The sequence below is a fragment of the Sinohyriopsis cumingii genome, chromosome 5, assembly GCF_028554795.1.
Source record: "Sinohyriopsis cumingii isolate HCF-2022 chromosome 5, ASM2855479v2, whole genome shotgun sequence".
Taxonomy (NCBI): Eukaryota; Metazoa; Mollusca; class Bivalvia; order Unionida; family Unionidae; genus Sinohyriopsis; species Sinohyriopsis cumingii.
In genome coordinates, this window is record NC_142965.1 from 32,341,740 (window position 1) to 32,364,456 (window position 22,717).

Consider the following 22,717-nt stretch of genomic DNA (forward strand, 5'->3'; position numbering starts at 1 on the left):
CTTGGGGACAGCCCTCGTCGGGGACGTACCAAACAGACGCTCAAACACCAACACTTCGTTGTCGGGAGTCACGTCTTGCGGGGCACGTCCGATGCTTCGATGGTAAGATTGGTTGTACGCTTGCACCAGGTGAGGTAAGATGTCGATGTACTTCAGAGTGTGGTGATGCGTAAAATATTTCCACATGCGTTCTTTCAAAGTGCGTTGAAAACGTTCCACGATGCTGGCTTTGGTTTCGGGATTCTCGGTGGTAAAAAAATGAATGTCACGTTTCTTTAATTCTTTTTGGAAAGCTTGGTTCAGAAATTCGGTGCCTTTGTCCGTTTGCCATCGAAGAGGGTGACGAACGCTTTGTTTCAGCACCCGTTGCAGGGCTCGCACTAACTCGCTGCTGGATTTTGGAAGTCAAGGGCACGACCCAGGCAAATTTGGAAAAGACGTCGATGACACAAAACAAATATTTGTAGCCACGATTGTAGCTGCCCAAATGAGAGACATCGGCTAAATCGGCTTGCCATTGATGATCGATGCCTTCCACTCGGGTGCGACTTCTGGCAAACTTGCGTCGAATGGGTTTGTGCAAAGTGTAGGTTGCTTGTTCTTGTAACCATCGTTGCACTTGAGGTAAACGGAGACTTTTCAGTCGAGTTTTGGCAGCACGATACAATTTTTGAACTCCTGCGTAACCTGCAGGATGGGAGGGATCGTAGTAAATGCTGGCTAAGACTTTTTCCATTTTTTGTGTGTTAATAAGTCACCCACTCTTCGGTGATGCTACTTTGGGTGGGACGGAAGGGTGGTTTGGAAACGGATTTACGTGTCCGATGGGCTACGGGAGTAGAAGTCGAAGGTAGTGGTGGTGATGGAGGTGGCAATGGAATGGCTTTGGTTTTCTTTTCTTTTTTCGCTTCTGGTTTCCCTTCTTTCTTTTTCACTTCTGTCGAAGGAGGAGTGGACATCATCTTTTTAACCCAAGCTTTCATTTCTTCTCGTTGGGGTGTGGGGGACGGTGTCAACAAGGATGCTGAAATCTTACTTGAAATGGGAGCTGCTGACGGTGTTTGAAACACTTCTCGCATCTCTTCTTCCTCAGGTCTTCGTGGGGTAGCATCTCTGGTGACTCCTGGGGAAGGTAATAGTGGTGGTGGTGGTGGTGGTGGTAATAATGATGGTGCTGGACTTTTCATCAAGGTCTTAAAATCTTTCAAAGTGGGTAGAGCTGTTTCGTCTAAAGCTTTCTGGTGAAAGAGTTGTAGTCGTTGCAAGAGTTGACCGTACTTTTGCGATTTTTCTGTTTCGGACAAATCTTGGCGATCCATCAAGGACTGCAATTCGTGTTGTAACTGGGACATCTCGCTCAAATTGGGATTGGGAGGTAAATGCGGGGTGCGTTGTTCTTGCCACCGATGGTATTCCATCCATCGTTTGTAAGGCACTAAAGCTAGTTTTCGTCCTTCCATGGGGTTGTCAGGGGTCGATTCTGAGATCTTGGGACTTCCGAGGGTCTTTTTATCTTGCTCCCACCAGACCTCCCAACATGGTTCCCAAGACTCCTTTCAGTATGGGGCCTAACAAGAGAGGCAAAATGCCTCCACGTTGCACTAATATCTTCTTCTTTTGACGAATGGGAATTTTCTTTCGAAACATTTGGCGAAGAACGTGACGATGTTTGCTTAAGCATTGTTTCTGGTGTTTGGACAAAGGGATCGTGCCTTTCAAAACGTTCAAACAACATTCGCACACGGTATCGATGACCTCTTTGGAGGCTGATTGAATGAGTTTTTTTCGTAGAGGTGAAGAAGCTTTGGACAGGACAGATAACATGTCCCCATGTTTGACTAAACGTGGTGGTAGTCCTTTCCTTTTCTTTCCTTGGGGTTTTCTGGAGGGTGACATCTTTGAGTCTTCAGGAGCACCAAAAAAACACTGATACCCCCGACTTGGTCACGGGTCTTTTTTATACTGGAACGCGTCGCCACTGATTGTCTTTACGTCGTATCAGTTTGAGGACAGGCATGACACGTCGTGCAGGGGTACGCAACGGACTAAATCGAGCCAGTTCTTGCTTGGACAAATCCAGTAAACTTTGTAACATGCCCGATCTTTCATGGACTTTGATTTTGGGAGAAGGTACTTTGTGAGCAGCAGCCACTGCCACTAAATTGGAGGGTCCTGCCACTGGGGAAGTTCTCTTTGGGGTCATCAACGGAGAAGTTCTTGGTGTGATCAACGTCTCCAAGTACTCTTCAGTTCCTGGTGTCATCAACGGAGAAGTGGATAAACGTGAGGCTGCCGGAGACACAGTCACCGACGTGGCAGGTCGTGGTTTGCGAGTGTAAGGTTGCGTCCTGGCCGAAGTGCCTCTCTTGCGACTAGTTTTCTTCTGTGGACTTTTCTTTTTCTGGGGACTTTTTCTCTGTTTCTTTTTCTGGGGGCTTCTTTTCTTTTTCCGGGGTGGTGTCTGGTAAGAGGAGGGTCCCGCCACTGGAGAAGTTCTCCTTGGGGACTTGGTCTTTTTCTTCTTGGGGCTTCGTTGGATTTTTTTCTTGGGGATAACTTTGGGGGCATTAGGATCCCATCTTAAGAGAGAGCGAATGATGACCCCTCCTAGAGTACCGCTCCCTCCAGGTTTCAAAATGATTTGTTTTTTGGTTTGAGTGTCAATGCGGGGATCGGCCAGTTGGACCAAAGCGACTTTGTTTCGATCGAAAAAGCGTTTGGTTTGATGAGGAATCTGAATGATTCCTTGGAGTATTTGACGTGCCGTCACCGTGAACCATCGTAAGACTTCTTTGAGACTAGCTTCTAAGACACGAGCTCGTGTTTGTGGATTTTTTTCTCGACTGATGCCATATAAGGCACGAATCAATTTGACGGGAAGATGCGACTGAAGGGACGTCATGTTCACACTGTGTGAGACAAATGAAAAGGGCCTGAGATTTTTATAGATCTTTTATGGGGAGTGAAATGAAGTCGAGGACGGAGACGTGTACAGGACAGGCCCTCCGTCTTGGCACCAGTGGTGAAACAAGTGGGTACGAAATCGCAAATCCTCGGGGGTGGTAGGTTTCAAATCGACGAGTAAATATGCGTGTGGCGTTTGGGTGGCATCGTCGTACGCCTGAGTCAGCCAAGGTGTTCCTAACTGTTTGGCTAAGACTTGCACTTGCGATTTATCTCGAGGGCTTTTAAACAAGACCACGTAATGCGCATTGAGACTGATGGTGCGATGGGCTTTACTTTGTTGAAACAAATTTTGGGTGATGTAAACGACACTGGCATTACGGTGATGCCCTTTGCGCGTGAACCACAGTTTAATTTCTTCTTCGTCTTCTCCTAACATGTCGTAGAAAATGACCAAATGGGCTTGACGAGAGTCAGAGACGATGCTGTCGTCTTCTTTAGGAATGCCTTCCACAAACACGATGGAATCGCTTTGACTTTCTCGCAAGAGGCTGTACGCCGATTGCCACTCTTTGTAACACCACACGATCCGCTGAGGTGGCCGAGCGATCAAATGATGTTTATGTTCGATCAAACGTTTGACGAATTCGGTTTTGCCTGAACCGCTAGGTCCAGCAATGAGCATGTTAAATGGTTGGCGAAGATACAAAGCCTCCCAACTGGCACGATCTAAGTGTTCGTCGATGACTTTGACAGTAGAGGAAGAGGGAGTAGAGACAGCAGAGGTAGCCATTGTGTGAGAAATGTCACTTGTGACACGAAAACAAACAAGACAAGAGTTTATATACTTTTTCAGAACACGTTTATTAAATGTTTTTTTTTCAAACATGAATACGAAAGACAAAAATACATAAAAGCCAAAGGCTTAAGTACAAGGATAAAAGGCACATGATAACCATTAACGTGGAATAAACACAACTGTCTGTACAACCACATGTTTTGGGTAATGTTCTAACCAGTTCTATAATAGGGGGTAGTAAGGTCACACAAGTGTCCTCCCGAAAGGGTCTTTCAGGCCTGTCCACGACAGTCCCGTCCTGGGTGACGGGTTCTTCTGGCACCGTCACTAACACGGGTTGAAAAGTAACTTTTTTCCTTGAACAACTCTCGTGCATACTGGGCCACTTCTTGGGTCCAAGCCTCAAAATCCCATTCTTTCCAGGCACGGACATCAGTCCAATGGGGATGTAAGTCACAAGCTACACACACATCGTCATACACGTCTTGGGTAGCTAAAAGTTGACGAATCTTTTTTTCCCGTAGAGGTCGAGAAGTATCCAGATGAAACCGCAAGGCTTTGAGCAAAAGGAGTTTTTCGCGACCATTAAAGGCCATTGAGGTGGTAAGTACTGATCGTAAAGAGTCCACAAGGAATCGGCTGGTAAACGAAATCCCAGGAAACAAGTCACTAAGACACACACCACTTGTCGTCCCAAATTGAATGGATACAGTTCTTGTAATAATCGGTGGTAATGATCCACGGTTTGAATATGGTCGTTGAGTTCCTTCCACGGAATCTGTTCAATGATATGTGACATAATCCGTGGCATGGCAACTTGATTTTATAGTGTCTTTGTTTCGGAAGCAATAAATGTAATTTCTAACTAGACATGTTCGTTCTCCAGTAGGGAATTTAAATGTTACTTACTGTAACTGAAACGTCAGAGTTTGTCTAGATGTTTCGTCTTTTTCTAAGCAGATTCCATGTAACAAATGTTGGTAATCCTTTAACTCGTCTTCCTCAATCCATAAGTATATACACTGTTTTTGGAATCGTTGGGTGGTGGCCAATAGCCTCGTTTAACTTTGTGCCTAATGTAATATCCACTCATAATCAGTCTTCTTGTACTTTGGAACAGAGCATAATTTAAAAACGGTTTAATCACTTTGAGTTTGAGTTTCACTTGTATTTTGATCAGTTCTCGGTAAATGCGTTCTCTCAACTCCACAGGCAAAGCACGAATGTTCTCTAGTAAAGTATCCATGAATAGGTCATACTAAATACTATTTGGTCTGACACAAGAAATGTACTCTTTGCACAAACATGGTTTTACTTCAGTGTCGAATTTAAATCCTTTAGTTACTAATTTGCACATTACAATTCGTTCAGAAGTTTCCTCTTTCACTAAGTTGACATTGTGTTCAAGATGTTGGTAATTCGTTAACTCTTCCTCTGGAATTCGATGCAGTAAGTTTACAATGATGTAGGTAGAATCGTCCATAACAAACCAATCTTTTTTAAAACTAGAGGATCGTTCATCAATGTCTGTCCGATGGAACACTTTCAATTGAATCAATCCTTGTATAGCCTTCAGGTACCAGTGGTTCAAACACCGGTGACGTAACGGATGCAATTGTTCTTTACGTTTCACTTGTATTTTGACCAGCTCTCGGTAAATGCGTTCTCTCAACTCCACAGGCAAAGCACGAATGTTCTCTTGTAAAGTATACATGAACAGATTATTATGGTAAAGTTACTTCAGTGTCTCGGTCCCACTAAGGGTAAGTAATGACAATTCGGTGACCATCGAGCATGTTCTACGTAGGCCGAATCTTGCGGTTCCCAGTGGTGAAGTGACACACCGCAACTGAAGCACTTGACTTTATCTCCTTCGCCCAAGTAGAAAAATCCGGCTCTGGCTAATTCTTCGGGGGTCGGTCCTCCCAGATACTTAGGCCATTTTCCTTTGAACGATTGAAGACGATTTTCAAAGTCGCAGTATTCCGACAAACGCACAGGAAACGAATATTCGTCTTTCACAGGTTCGTTTCGATGAGGGTTGGGTGACATGAACAAGAGTTTGCTCAGGGCTGGATGACATCCGCAGGAGGGTAAACGTGAAGGTGAACATTCCCCTTTAAAACAAAACCCAGTAAAATGTCCAAGAGGACGAGCGGCATCACTTTCGCATCCCTCAGGTTTGACACGCACAGCATCACTTTCCATGATAGGGGTAGTGACACTAAAGTTCCCATGATGCTTTACGGCATCGCTCAGGTCACAACGTACAGCATCGTACCCATCACAAGGCTCACAATCGCATTCCACTTCCGAAGCCCCACACTTGAATTGTGCCTTTCTAAACAACTTGTTTTGTGTTTCTCTGAAAGTATTCATCTTGTTCGCTTGGTCTTGGTAGTCACAATGAACTATCGATCTTGCCTAGGGTTCCTTTTTTATATACAGACCAATACCGACGTGACCGTACGGCAACGTAAAGTGATTGGGAAGTCTCACTCGCTTCTGGTACACAATTTGATAGACTTTTTCCAAGGGTCGACTGACGATGTGGTGAGTGGGTAAACGTACAATCTTGTTCGGTTGATAGGTGGTCACTTTAAAGTGTCCACCCTCTCCAGATTGCAAGGCTTCTTTCACTACCCCAAAGTTCACCACTCGACTGGTACGATAATTCAGAGTCAGTCCTTTCACTTTGCGCGTCGTGTGCACTTCTCCTTGTTTGTCCCGGTATTCGTAGCCGTAATTTTTGGGACCGCCACTGACGAAACTTAGAATCTTGTCGTCGGGATGCTCGTCTGTCCAGGCTCCTAAACGGTCTCCTTCGATGTCAGGGTGATGTTGAATCGGGTGATGGATGTAAATGCAACTGTCCGTGTCAAAGTACAGGACGCGTTCCCCTAACAGTTCTAAAGCTTCGTACAATTTTAAACGAGCATGGGCTGTCACGTAAGCCGCAATGATGACATTTCCAAAAGGGTCGTCTTGTACAAAGTCCAAATCTTCTTCGTAATTGACCAAGATCAAATTCTCTCGAACTACGTCCACGTGTTTCATGTATTTGGTTTTGTCGTGAATCATCTGGAAGTAGCGGGAAGGTTCTGTCAAATATTCCGTCTTGGGTAAACACGGTCGTTGTGCCATTTTACCCCACAAGCAATTTAACATCACTTTGGTAAACGATCGCCTGCCTTCGTTTTTCTCGATGTGGTCTAAAGTGATGCCTTCTTGTTCATAGTATTTCTCTTTGAATTGTATTTGGTCTTCGGGAGTGTGACACCAGGAAGGATAGCCGCTGGCTTCTTGCTTCAGTTTCAAAAAGGCATCCACGTAGTCAGCGAAAATGCCTTTCTGACCGGGATCACCCTTGTGGTATTGTTGTGTCTTGGGAAAGTGGCAAATTTCGTACACTTCTAACAGTTGGTATCCCATGTCCAGAGCTTTGAACAATTCTACGCTGACCCAGGTTCCCGTCAAGGCACGTTCTTCCTGGGTGTGCTGACAAGGTTGGTCTTGGTTGCACGTTTCGGCACAAGTACGGTACAAGGGAAACATCAGTTTGCCTTGACAATGGTGAGGTAAGACGGGATGGTATAGGTTCGTGGGAGGCAAAACTTTACACTTGATCAAGCCTTCGTATTGTCGAATGTTTTTCAGGTCGATGTGTTCCGTTAACAATTGCGGGTGCCCTACAGGAAAGCGACAATATTTGTACACGTAGGGATACAGCGAACACAAGTCCAAGTATTTGATTTCTTCTCCTTTCTCTTCGTCGGCTTGGTACAGCAAACAGGTGGCATTGGTCCTTCCTCCGTACAAACTATCCCTCGGGTTCAGCGGGTCCATGAACTGGTAACTTTCCACGAGGCGTTTAAACTCGGGATCGGTTTTCATACGGTGATCGTACTCGTGTTCCCACATTTCCATCACTTGGTATCCTTGCTGTTCTAACTTTAGGCGTCGCTGACAAGTGTCCTGGTACAAGTCTTCCATGGTTCGTTGCAAAAACTGATTTTTAGTGCCACGGTCAGGGTAACAAACGGGACATCCGTGAAATAAGCAACCGTTAAACTCGTACACGATCTTGGGGTTTTCTAAGTCCCAGCCATCGACCGAATACGTTCCGATGGTCTTTTCGCACCCTCCGTTGCGGGCATGCTGAATCCACTTGTCTTCCTTGTCGCACAAGTAATGTAACCAACATAGGGCTTTGACCGAGTATTGACGTTTGACAAAGTGGGTCGTTTGAGGGCTGATGACAGCCACGGTGTTTTCAGGCATGAATCGTTGTCGATACACTAAGGAACATGCTTTGGCAATGGTGCAAGCTTCTTTCAAAGGATCGACCCCTCCGTGTTCCATGAACAGTTCTCGAAATTTTCCACAGCAACGCCGTAAAATGTCCACGTCGGAACGACAATACTTTAGCATTTCTTCCTGAAAGTCGAAAGGGTCCGAGGCGTGAGCCTGGTACCAAGCGTAGAAAGCTTCTCGTTGTTCGGTACGCATGTTGTCGGGGTCGTAATAGTGAGCCTCAGGTAAATGGGGTAGAACAGCGTGTTGATTGGCTTCCGTATTGAAAAAGTGTGGAAAGTACCCTTTAGCCATTTCTGTCATTCCAAACGTTTTAGGCATTCGACTCAAGGGCATGGCCAAATAGCTCATCGAATCTTTAAACTGTACTTGTCCCACTTGCATGAAAATGATTTTGGCTCCGTTCAAAGTCACTTTAGGACGTTCGGTGCCTTGTTCCGTATAGTACCTCAAAAGAGACTGTCCATCGTATCCGGAGAAATTGTGAGCCATCACCGTGGCATGACGATGACAATCTTGGTAACGTTCGATGTCCTCTTGTCTCCACGTCTTGTCGACGGGGTCTAAGACCCATTGGGCAAAATCTGCTAACGTGTTCGGTCCCCGAAAGATTTTTTCACGCCCTCCAGGAATCTTGCTACAGAGAGGGCAATGACTGAAGATAGGTTCTTGAATGCACTTCTCGCACGCTCGATGAGCCACGCAGAAATTAGGAATGTGAATGCCGGTCTCTTGCATGCATTCGAAATCGAAAAAGATGAAATTGCCTTTCTTCTTTTGACCATCCTCTTTCTCTGGTGGGGGTTGGTATTTTTGCACGTAGCATTGGTGTTCCAAGTCCACGATGTGGTGACAAATGTGACATTTTTTCTTTCCTGAACATACGTGTGCCTTGGTATTATTGGTACGTATGACTTGTCCACACGTAGGGCACAATCTCAGGAGTTGACAAGCACATTTCTTCTGTGAACCTTGCTTTTTCAGATGTTGTTGGTAACAGGTAGGGCTGACAAACGTGCGCAGACAAGTTGAACAAGGCACTGGTTCTTCGCTCAGACAGGGTGAAGAGGCCAAACATCCTGAGCATTTCAATCCACAATGCTTGTGTTGCTCTCGATTATTATAACCATGGTCACATTTCTCACAGTAATCACTGTATCCCAGGAATCCGGTGATACTGGTAATGGTATCGAAATGGTCATCGTGATAATAAACATGAATGTATTTTCCGTCCTTAAAGTCTTGGCCTCGAAACAACAAAGGTCCGCGCATTTCTTGAGGGTGCACTTTCAAGGTGTATCGTGGAGCTAGGACATCTTGCAATTTTTGCATCTCAGGAATGCCACAGGGTGTGTCTTTGGACAGGCCAGCTTGTTGGAAAAGGAGTACTGCTTCGTTTCGTTGTTTGGCTCGATAGGAACGTTGAATAGTGTTCCAGGTTCTTTTCCATTCTACCGTGTCGTTCTTGTTGGCGTAGGTTCGTCCCACCACGATGGCACGGGCTAAACACATCTGGTCATGAGGGTTGTAAATTTGGACGAGACTCTTTTTGGTGTTGCGAAGGTCGTCCACCAATAACATCTTTTTGTGTCCAGTCCCTTGAGGAGGAGAGACGTGGGTCATGTCCAGTGTAGCTTTACCATCGGTGATGTCAAACTGATCATTAGATTGTTGTACGTGTTGAATCTTGACTTTGGAAACGGTCAATTCTGCAGGGGTGCTAAACTCGATCCAAACAGGGGGATTTCAAACCGTCGTGTTGTATGGAAAGTCTCAAGCGATCGTCTTCTTTGGGTTGACATTGTCGCTTGAGTGCAGTGAGCAAAGAATCCCACACCCCAGTGATGAACACTTCTGCTTTCTCTAACGGCACTTCAGCCTTGAAATCTTTAAACTTCACCGTGTATTTGTAAGCCGTGGTTCTAAATTTTCTAGAGGAGCGCTTTTCCGTCTCTCGAATGGAATAGTATTTGTCAGGGTTGACTAAGGGTGGTGAACTTGGTTTAGAGGGTTCGGATTCTGGTTCACTCATGTCCTCTTCAAAATCACTGGCATGAATTTGTGCCAAAATTTCAGCCCTGGTACGAGGCGATAGGTCGCGTTTCTGCCTCTTACTTTCTTCTTCTTCTTCTTTCTTCTCGAATGAATAGGATCGTTTCATCTTGAGTGCAAAAAGTCAAATGACTCAAGTTTAAACACCATAGACTAATTTATAGTCATGGCAGACCAGCGTATATAAAAGGGTGTGTGTCTTGTCCTTTTACTATTCATTTCACTCTCAAGCCGAGCACAACGATGGAAGAGACTAACCAAATCGAACGTTTCGTCAGAGCTTTGCGAGGGGTCATTAGAAAATTCTCTTCAGACCAGCCTACGGACTACTCTCCTTCCTTTCGAGATAAAAGTCAAGATACTTGCTATATCTGTCGGAAGAAAGGACATTGGTCTTCAGAGTGTCCAGACCGTCAAAAAAGAACAAAAACAGGGGCTAAACAAGACAAAAGTCAAGATACCTGTTATTATTGCAAAGAAAAAGGACATTGGTCTCCAGATTGCCCAAAAAAGAAACAAGAGGAGTCAGAAGAAAAAAGGAATTCTTCAGAAGAAGAGAGGGATTCTTCGGAAGAAGAGAGGGATTTTTCAGAGGAAGAAAGCAGACAGGTGAAGAAAAAGAAACAGGAGAAGAAAAGAAGAAGGGAAGAAAGCGAGGAGGAAGAAAAGGAAAAGAGTGTGACGGTGAAGAAATTTAAAAAACAGAGACTAAACAAGGAGAAAGAAGAAGTCAATGAACTTTTTATTAAAGTGTTCTGTTGTGGATTGTGAATTGGATTGTAAATATTCATAAAAGAATAAATTAATGATATAAGGTAAGTGTCTTTGAGTTATGATTTTAAAATAAGAACGTACACTCATGCACTCATACAAAGACACGTACTATAAGGGGTAAAATGGGGTTGTTGTTTTTTTTTTTTTTAGTGATTGGCAAATTGAAAGGCTATCTCTTTTCGAGAAATGTGGGTGGCCCTGAAAAGGGCCTTTTTTCTTTATGGTGTAGGGGTGAGTTTAAGCAATCAACTTTAACTGCCTTAAGCCTTTGCCACGGCCAAGGCCTACTTCTGGACTGCGTAATGCTGATGATGATTGGGTTGAAATCACTAAGGGTGGTACGGTAGGCTTAGTCACAGGGTTAACGTGTTTAGCTCGGGAAGGTCGTATTCTCTTCGGTCGAGATAAAGAAGTCTGATACATTTGTTTCAGGCTTCTTAACTCCGCTAAAATGTCCAACAGTACCGTGACCGTTTGATTTTCATCCTCTTGTTTCTTTGCTGCTACTTCTTCTTGCTGTTGTTGCTGTTGTTTTTTTCTTACCTCTTCTTCTTGCTGCTGTAGAAGAAAAGCTTGTTCCGCTTCCTTTTGTCGTCGTATAAATTTCTCCAATTCTTCTTTCTGTCTCTGTCTAAAATTCTCCACTTGCGGTAATGAAGAAGGTAACGAAGGTTCCGGAACAAACTCTTGCGAGGAGAGAAAATCCACAAAATCCCAATTCACCTCTTCTGAAAGTAAGTCCGGGTTCCCTTGGGCGGTCTCCCCTGTTGCTGCACCCCAATGGATCGTTTTCTGAGTTTCCGTCATGTTGAATCACTGTCGCATAGATTGACTGCACACAAGCGCTAGCAAATCTATATAGACCACGTGACGTCACAGACTGCTCTCTTCGGATGACAGTTGAGTCATCCACCCATGTGTCTTCCATGATGTTTAGGACGGACATGCTCATGTATGTCCGATCCAAGTGGACCGTTGTCCACAGGACAAACACCAGCCTGTGGATACGTAGGATCTACGTTGAAAGACAAGGATGCCTGAAAAGAGTGCTGATTTACGGACCAACAGTAAGACGCAGCCTAAGGACAAGAAGAAGACCAATGCGGTGCCCTTTAAGTTAATGAATACATTAACATAAACCCAAAGGTCCTTTTCAGGGCCAGCCATATTTCTCGAAAAGAGAATGACTTTTCAATTGCCTACCCCTTTTTTAAAAAAAAATTTTTTAAAAAAAAGAAAAAAAATCCCATATTCAATTCCCTTTTACGTAAAGTGACCCACAATTTATTCCCATGTTAAATTCCCCTTGTCGTTAGACAGACCCACGATTTATTCCCATGTTAAATTCCCCTTGTCGGTAAAGTGACCCACGATTTATCAGCACTTATCACCATGTTAATTCCCCTTGTACGTAATCTGACCCACGATTTTTCTCCATGTTAAATTTCCATTGTACGTAATCTGACCCAGGGGTGTTTTTAATGCTAATTCCCATTGTACGTAAAGTGCCCCCCTTCACTACTTATAGTGATGATCTTTAGAATCAGTCAATGCCACCATACCCTTTGCATAGCGATGATATACAAAATCAGAAAACTTCACCTCCTTTGCATAGAGATATAGAGATGACCTTTAAACTCAGCCAGCTTCACCACTCCCTTTGTGATAATCTATAGTCAGGGAACTTCATCATACGTTTGCAACTTCACTACTCAGCATAGCGATGGTCGATTGAATCAGGCAACTTCACTGCTCTCTTTGCATATGGATGATCGATACAATTAGGCAACTTCACTACTCTCTTTGCATAGCGATGATCGATAACATCAGACAACTTCAGTACTCACTTTCCATATCGATGATGATAAAGTCAGTCAACTTCACTACTCACTTTGCATAGCGATGATCGTTAAAATCGGGTAACTTCACAACTCTGTCTTTAACAGTTTGGTATGAGTCCCTTTGTACAGCGAATACTTCAAAATCGTCATGCAGTTATCTAAATAATTTAAAAAGCCAGAGAACTTGATGACAGTATTTGATGGAGTTTACCGTTATAAATGACCCACATCCAGGTCATTTTGTTGTGTCATACATAGGTCAGGTGAGAGTATGAATTAAAGGACTAAGTACACACCTATTCATTCCCATTTGAATATCAGTATGTGGAATCACTTTTAGTTTTGTTTAGATATAATTTTAGACGGCTTTTTGCACTAAAACACTAGTTTGGGATTATTGATGACTAATTCAAAGTCATTCAAAACTCTTGGTACATCAAGACATTCAAGATTATTGGCAATCATTCCGAAGATTCTATACTTTGGACGTGTGATAGAACATTTGGGATTACTCGGGGTTTCATTCACAATACTGTATGTTCTTTTCTAAGTTTTCACTTTGTAGCTTAGAGAAATAAATTTTTTTGTTGATTTTAATAAACTTGTTGGTTTTGTTTCTTTCTGTTATATAATTTGAGACCATTGAGTCGTGACAGTACTTAGTACATTTAGCGTTGCGTCGACGGAATTCGCCTCGCACCCTAAAGCTAGCAAATGCAAACATTTCTACCATGACATAAAAACCTTAATGGAAATTGAACCTATTCCAAATTTTGTGCGTGGCCAAAGTCACCTTATAAAAAATGTCAAAAATCACTTTATTGAAATATTATAGTCATCCGATCATAATACGAAATTCTTTTTACGATATGCATAGTCGGAACACTGCATTTTCTTTAATAGAGGTGAGATATGAGTTCTGGCTTTACTTCTATGCATATTTCTACACGTATTTCCGAATAGTAATATTTTCATGTGTTTTTATTCTGATGGAGATAGAAGAGCCTCTCTGCTAGTAAAGGAGCTGTTGTGTGATAAATTATACAGCATCATTACATCGCTTCCACCCATAAACGAGACAAATTTTTCAACGATTGGTTATACATAATATGCGTTTATTTAGATATTGTCGTCTAACAATATCATATTCTGGGAAAACTCAACAAAACTAAATTTATCCTCTGTATACCAATATTTCTTCTCCTGCACAGTTCACAAAATCTGCATGTTCAATCAATTTTTTCCCTTCTTCCTATTTCAATCATTACTTTATGGCTTAAACACCTTAGTTGCACTAAATGTTTTCTTATATTATACGGTATATTGCCTGAGAGGAATTTCTCATATTGTAGTAGGGAGTTATAATAACTCATGTAATAACATTTTGAAAAATTATTAATACGCTTTAACCAACTTTGAAATGCCGTGTCTCTAATCATTTGTGTGAACTCCAAAATAAAAACATTTTCATCGCCAACCTCATGTGTTATCCATATATATCCCAAGCCATATTGATAGAGCATATCTTTAATCTTCGTAGCCCACGTGACTCTACCAACTTAATCTAACTTTTTCAACATAACATTGATGTGGATATCTATCACTCGATAATCGCATAATTGTAATCAAATATTTTATACATCTTGCCATATATGAGGTAAAGAGAGGAAAACTACCGCATTCCCCTATAGACACCCAATTGTTTTAAGTATTTGAAAGAGGTATCTTTTACAAATTTAAACTGCATTTCCTCAAAATCGTTCGACTATTCAGATCCCCATATTTCATGCTCCATAACATAATATTGGTTTGATCAATGAGTCAAATTTTTAAAACATCTCTGATCTAAAATTGCCCGAACTGCTTTTGAAAATAAAATATTCTTCTGTCAATCCATTGATTTGAATCTTCTCGAGCAACCGTTGATAAACTGCAATATGTCTGTACTTGGACATCTGCCTGTAAGAGGCTGTTAATTTAATCATATTAGACTGGAAGATTAATCATGTAGTCAAACAGTTATTCTTTACCAAGGACAGTAATTTTGGAGGAAAAAATTTACAGATGCTTTTATGCGAGGTTTGTTGCAGTCATCTAAAAAAATATTCAGTTTATTTTACCATAGAAAGAGGACGTCGTATTACATTCCATATTGCCAGACAAATTTCATGTTACCCATCTGAGATAGGGTGAATGGAATGACTTGCCTTAACAATTAGCCAGTAAAATGTTTGGAATTGTGTTAAAGAAAGGTGATAAATTACAGTACTTCAAATTCAAACTTTTATAGCATCCATTTGCAGGTGGTTTGTAAGGTGGTGGCAAGTCTTCTTCACTTCCTGTTTATGGCGGCCTTCACGTGGATGATGGTAGAGGGGATCGCCCTCTATCTCTGCTGTGCAAAGGGCATATTCAACTATAAGGACATGCGCATCAAGTACTTCCTCTTAGGGTGGGGTTTACCGGCTGTAATTGTTACGGTCTCAGTAGGAGCCCAGTTTCCAAATTACGGCGAAGGACCCGAGAAGAGGTACACGACCAGAAATTAATGTTTGCACGCGTCATTTATTCTAAGAATCGCCGATTGTTAAAGTGATACCTTCGTTAATGTTCGATTCGTGCAATATAGCTATTCAATTCAGTTTAATGATAAAGACAATCAATAGCAACGATAATAATAATAATAATAATAATAATAATAATCTAGGAAAATCCTAGGCCGGGGGTGTATTTCAATCGTACATTTCGAGCGTGTCCAGGGCATTAACCTACTCTAGGAATCATTCCAGGTTTTTTGCGCTCTTGAGGGGTGGGGGTGGGCGGTAAGTTGTTGGGGGTGACTCCCCCTCCCAATACAATTCCTATTAGTACAGATATCTATATTAAAATGTGATCTACGGTACTGTTCCATTCATGCAATATAGTGAATCAATTCCGTTTAATGATAAAGATAATCAATATCAACAACAACAACAACAATAATAATAATAATAATAATAATAATAATAATAATAATAATATACGAGCTAATCAGATTGTTTGTATTAGATATTGATTTTATGGAATATATTAGGAACATAGTTTCTTTTCTTAAAACGTGTAACTTTTTCAGTCATATCGCTACGATGTCTGCAATGTGGCAGTTTATAGTGATGTCTAGTACTGGGGCATTATGCCGCAGACATGTAGCATAATGTCCCACCCAGTCACATTATCCTGAAACCAGGCCGACCAGTCCTAACACTAAGCTCCTAATGCTGAGCACCAAGCCAGGCAACTGCTAGTAACATTTTCATGTCTTTTTTATGTCTCGGCCGGGATTTAAACCCGCGACCTCCCTCATCCAAGGCGGACGCTCTAATCACTTATGCCACCGGAGTGGTCTTTCCTAAAATGTGACAGACGATTCAGATTATGTAAATTTTAATTCCTGTGAAATATGCATCTCTGTATTGAGACCTCATTAATCCGAAGTCCTTTTGAAACCGTCAGTTTTTGGATCGGAATTTTTTCGATAAAATTGAAACTTTTTTGGGATTGTAACCAGTCTATAATCTATAAAGGTATTGGGGATATTGGCGACCGACGTGGGTGGGTGGGTGCCATTTCGCGGATTTTAGAATTTTTCCGAGAGGGTGCACCGATGGCGACTGCGCAAGCGTTACCGAGTGCTGGGGTGTATTTCAATCGTTCATTTCAAGCGGGTCAAGGACATAATCTTACTCTAGGAACCATTCCAATTGTTTCACGCTCTTGAAGAGGGAGAGCAGCAAGTAGTTGGGGGTGAATCCCCCTCCCAATAAAACTCCTATTATTACAGAAATCTATTTTAAAATGTGATTGACTTTTGATGTTCATTAGAAACATAATTATAGTTACCTGTTCATTAGAAACATAATTATAAGTACCTGTGTGATTGACTTTTGATGTTCATTAGAAACATAAGTATAGGTACCTGTGTGATTGACTTTGATGTTCATTAGAAACATAATTATAGGTACCTGTGTGATTGACTTTTGGTGTTCATTAGAAACATAATTATAGGTACCTGTGTGATTGACTTTGATGTTCATTAGAAACATAATTATAAGTACCTGTGTGATTGACTTTTGGTGTTCATTAGAAACATAAGTATAGGTACCTGTGTGATTGACTTTGATGTTCATTAGAAACATAATTATAGGTAACTGTGTGATTGACTTTTGATGTTCATTAGTAACATGATTATAGCTACCTGTGTGATTGACTTTTGATGTTCATTAGAAGCATAATTATAGGTACCTGTGTGATTGACTTTTGATGTTCATTAGAAACATAATTATAGGTACACGTGTGATTGACTTTTGATGTTCATTAGAAACATAATCATAGGTACATGTGTGATTGACTTTTGACGTTCATTAGAAACAATTATAGGTACCTGTGTGATTGACTTTTGATATTCATTAGAAACATAAGTATAGGTACCTGTGTGATTGACTTTTGATGTTTATTAGAAACATAATTATAGTCACCTGTGTGATTGACTTGTGATGTCCATTAGAAATATGATTATAGTTACCTGTGTGATTGACTGTGTGGCAGAGAATATATCTTAGGCCTGATCATATACCTGGTGAGTGTGGAAAATTTCCATAAATAAAACTCCATAAAATCCGTAATTTTAATTTGGTCGCAAGGGCTTTCAGTGTTATGAGGTTTCATTAGCGAAATCAATGTTTGTATAGCACATTTTGAGTGTTTCTAACATTTTATTCATGTGTATATTTGCATATGCGGTGCATGCCACTTTTATTTAATTCATCCTTATTGTTTGTTTTATCTTCAGTTGCTGGTTGTCCAATCACAACGGACTAATATGGGCTTTTCTTGGTCCGATGCTTATAATTGTGTTGGTGAGTGTTGGTTTGTCAATCGTTTCGCTATTCAAAATTGTAAGCACGCGATTGGACAGCAGCATCATATGGAGCTTGTTTAACTTCGATATATTCATCTTAAAGACCACATCTGTCAGCGAGAAGGGGAACCATATTTAAGTAAACATAGAATGTAGAATGACTGTTACTTACTAGATGGATTGCCAGATCAAAAACTGGTCTGCCTAAAGATTCGCACAGGAATTTACGCCCAAAATTTGGTCTTTGTTATCAAGTAAAATTCTACTGACGGATAAATTATTTATCCTTAAGTACCAACTATTTGTAAAAAAGTAGTTGAGTATTTGTGAAGTTAATACTTTTTGAAAATAAATATGTTTCATAATTGCAAAGATAAAATTATTTGAGCTGGTCCAACAGGTAACAAACTTTCACAGACAATTCTAAGTAACGTTCACATCTAACCATCGATACCAGGTGCAGTCTGCTGGGCTTTCACTTACACGTGGGAGGTTTCGGTGGTCTATCAATCCTAAACATAGTTGCAGAATGTATACCTGTTCTATCATGAGCTTTCTTTAAACAATTTTTGTAGATTGCTTGATTTAACTTTGATTATTTTCCAGCGGTTCTACAATATATTTTCAGTCTTATGTTATCTTTCTTTAAGGAGGTGATAAGCAACAGCAAATGTATAGTTTAACATCTGACGGTATTTTTATTTGATATTTGATTACAATTTAACCATCGAGAGAACTTAATAAATAACACAAATCTTCAACATTTGGGGATGTTAATAACTGTTGCTAACTTGTAATTTTGGCTTTACATTTCACTAATGAAGCTTAGTGACAATTAGTAGCTTTTGGTAGCAATTAGTAGCATTTTCTAAGGGTTAGCAGTGAGTAATATTTAGTTACAGTGCCCTATTGAACTCACTGAACATAAAAGGTATGGACTTAAACGGAACCAAGAAGAAGCAAAAGCACCAACGAGATTAATGAATTTAACGAGTTCAACAGCGCAAGCTCGTCGTCAATTTCGCAACGGGGTAATAAGTGACAAGGCCATGATAAAGTGCAAAAGTTTGAATGTGTAGACAATGTAGGTGAAAACATATTCAGTCAGAAAAATAACAAATAAAGACGCATTCAAGCATGAAGCTACTGACAAACAAATTAGCCCTTCATAGGAAAATAAGTTTTTGTTGTTGTTTAGGATAGTTGTTGTTTGACAAACTACTAAGCACGAAAGCAAATATCAACATCTTTATATTCTTTGCTGCGCAAAAGATAGAGCAAACAGAGTTTCACAAAACATTTGATGATTTTGAACCAGCCGAGAAGAACATGGCCAACAATATCAAAGCAAAGCAAACAGGAGATTACGAGCCTCAAGACATGACAAATGAGGGAGAGGTATTTTTGGGGGACACTGTTCATATCAAACTTTCGGATGCTTTTTAGTATGATCTATATAATTTAAAATTTGGTGACATTGCCAAAACCCAAGCCAGCTTTATAGTATCAGCACGTAACGACAAAAGCGACAGCAAATGAAGTAGATTATGCCAATCAGTATCATGGTATACTGACCGTTATTAGCAGATGTTCACTCACACAGGGTGTCCAGTATGAGTACGTGTCCATGTTGGCATGGTTCAAGATTATAATAATTCCTATTAAAAACAGATTTAGCGCAGGCCTTGAATTTAAAATATCTGAAAAATCACCCCTTTTTAATTTTCTGTAACTCTTTTTTACCAAGCGATAGTATTACCAATGTTTAGCGCTATTGCATACCAAAAACAACTTTGTTACAAATTAAAACTGAATACCGATTGTATTACAGCATATCGCTAATTGCATTCTGGATATTTTGCTATGGTAACTCACAGTGATTCGGCTTCTTTACGATACATCCAGAAGTTTCCGCGCTCTAAGTTATTGAAGACTTTTTTGCCCTTGAACGTTTGAGGATTTTATTATCGCCTTTTAGTATATCAAGCACATTTTGTCTTCCTCAAGCATGATAATAACATGATTAAGCTAATTAAATATTGGCATTGTTTTTAATACAAATATAGGCCATCTCCAAATGCGATGTTGTGATATTTTAGATCTAATTTGTTTACAATTCTCAACAAATCCGATGTTGTCACTTGAAAAGCGACACTTTCCATGCTAATGCAAATGGCTGTACATTTATTGGTTGGTGAAGTACTTGAATTTGACACGGCACAGACTGAGAAAGGGGTATACATTTTCTCAGTGAATCTGATATTCTGCTGAAATCTTGTTGCAGCAATTTTTAATAACATTTATTTATATAACAAAAATATGCAAGGTCATCCTGAGCTTTAAATTTCGTATTTCTGTGCTAATGCTGGTATTTGAAAAAAATAATATACTGCTCTGGTGCGTTAGAATATTTATGTTCTATCTTGACGTATCCCTTCGACATGAAAATGTTGATGTAAAGATTAAAAATAAGTTATGCTACATGTATACCACTTATATTGACGAATTGGTTCTTATGCATCTCTAATCAACATTCTCCTGTTCGTCAAATTACGTTTGTTCCAAACTCTCACTGATAAAAAAAACTTTCTTCTATTCTCAGATGAACATATTCGTGCTAGGTGTTGTCATCAGGGTCTTTCTTACCCTGAAGACCAACTCGGAAAAGACACAAGCAGCAAGAATAAGGTAAATAGAGATTATATATGTATGAGATTAGTGGATACAATACATACCGAAGGAAAGTGTCTTTCCAAGAGACACACTGCGCTCTTGAAAGGATGTCATTTCTGTAAAATGGCAATCTCTACAGACTGGATACTTTTTGGGTCCCATTAAGACCTTTCTTATATTAATTGATCCTTCATAAATGTGCTACATCTGCAAATAAATGCCAGGATTACCTAATTCCGTTGTACATTTTAATTTCCCTAGCTAGCAATACAGGCCGAGTCCGAAAGTTAGCAACCAGTAAAATGTACATGCACTGAAATTTGCAAATTGAGTGTGCTGTGTGATCATTCTCCTCCTCTTTGCTTTGGGGTTGATAGTAAATACATGATGACCGTATTGTAGAATAAAGACAGGGAGTCAGTCTTTGTCTTCCGAAATATCCTAAACGTACATAGTGCCCAATAGATTTGTATAACATAATTCACCACATTGTTTCAGAGGCAGTCTACGAGCCATGTTGGCCCTCCTCCCGCTCCTTGGACTGACCTGGTTGCTTAGTCTTCTCGTACCGTTCAGTGTAGTGTTCCACTACATCTTCGTTATCTGCAGCACGATGCAGGTATGTAACAGACATATATATAAGCTGACAATGAAACTCATATACAGCCAATGGCTGTGTGACTGTTACGGAGACGCCTTCTCTGCTTAGCTTACCCTTCAACCATGTATTCACATACCGACTAAGAATGACCACCTGTTTATAATCTGCAGCATTCTGCAGGTTCCGCAACTGCTGGTCCGAAAGAAAACAGCCACGGAGACAGACTGAAGAGACACATTAGTGTATTGATATGGCTTCTCGGTACAGGTGAAGTGAGTGATAGTCTTCCACAACCTTTAGTGATGTACATATGGTAGACATACAGGCAAATAAAGTAGCATACCGCAAGACAGATATAATATTAATGGTCATGGGGACTGTTTTACCCTGCTTGATTTAATATGGCTTCTAACTCGTCTGATACAAATCAGCAGCGTATTCCACTACATATTTCTAACTTGCACAAAGCATGGAGGTCAACATAATGAAAACAGACGTACCGGTTGACAGATATGGAGAAAGATGGAGGAAGTATTTGAGTCTTAATTACATTGTTTTCCTTTGCTGTGAATGCATGGTTTCTAAGTTTTTATGTAATCTGACAATTGTGATGTTCCACCGCTATTCCAACTCTGCATCACAACGAAGGTATTTAGATAGAAAAGCAGATTGAAACGGCCATAAAGGTATGGCCTCATCTTTCCACACATAAACTGATAGCGGTCTTCAATTCGCCGTGGACCCATATTTACACTAGTTTGCATCAGTCCGCCATTTACAGCATGTCACACGTCTTAAACCAGGCAGATAGATAGACAGACAGACACATAGACAGATAGATAGATGGATAGATAGATAGCTAGATCTTAAACCAGGCAGATAGATAGACAGACAGACAGATAGATGGATAGATAGATCGATAGATAAATAGATAGATCGATCGATCGATCGATAGATAGATAGATAAGAATATTTGTATGTCTGATGCATATATTATATTACTGACTTGCAGGAGTATCCTTGTGTACTTTTTGTACAGAACATGTGACCTTCCATTCAAAACTCGTGGTGTACAATATGCAATGCACACTTTGCAGTAACAAGAAGGATGGATGAAACCGAATATATTCAAAATTTGTCCAACACGACTTTGCTTTCAAATTTTATAAAATGAATAAAATGTAAATCTTAAAGTTGTGATTGACTTAAGTCCTCTTGTAACCAATCAGTAGTAAGTTTTTCGTTCATTTCTAGTGGTGGTACATTTTTCGGTACAAAAACTATTCAGGAATTTTGAACAACCATAAATACTATCCTCTAATTTCTTTAATGTTAGAGCATTGAATATAATTTGAACATTACGAAGTCGAGAGTGATTTTGAACAACGAGGAAGAAGAAAAAATCCTAACGTTTCCAGAACCAGGACCTTGACCTTGAAGCCAAAAATAATAGATTGCAATCATAATACCTAAATATTTAGGGGTGTTTTTATAACGTCTGCATTGAACATGTGTTGTTTATGAGTTTTAATGTTTGTATCTTCATTGTTTTGTAATTTATCACTCTGGCATTTGCTTTCTGATGAAGTGTAATATTTTAAAAATTTCGTTGCAGGGGATGCTAGTTTTCTTCCTCCATTGTATCTGCAATGACGAAGTAATTATACTTTTCTTCATCATTTTGCACGAATGGAGAACAGTATACTGCAGTAAAATATAACGGATATAATAATATATGGAACGTATATGAATAATTTCATTTAAAGGAGATTTTTATTTGGGCTGGGGTTTAATTGTATAAAATAATATGAAAGAATAGATGGAAAAATTAAATTATATTCATCAATTCACTGCTATTTCTG

The 22,717-nt window shown here is 40.4% G+C and overlaps 1 protein-coding gene across 1 annotated transcript in view; it reads left to right on the forward strand.

Moving 5' to 3' along the window:
• Positions 1 to 22,717, forward strand: part of LOC149798895 (adhesion G protein-coupled receptor L3-like) — a 79,120-nt gene that overhangs the window by 32,341 nt on the left and 24,062 nt on the right. The window contains exons 13-17 of the mRNA XM_089956992.1: positions 14,988 to 15,214; positions 17,513 to 17,579; positions 20,184 to 20,269; positions 20,753 to 20,873; positions 22,471 to 22,512. Of these exons, the coding sequence (XP_089813118.1) occupies positions 14,988 to 15,214; positions 17,513 to 17,579; positions 20,184 to 20,269; positions 20,753 to 20,873; positions 22,471 to 22,512 (543 nt within the window). The remainder of the gene's footprint in view (positions 1 to 14,987; positions 15,215 to 17,512; positions 17,580 to 20,183; positions 20,270 to 20,752; positions 20,874 to 22,470; positions 22,513 to 22,717) is intronic.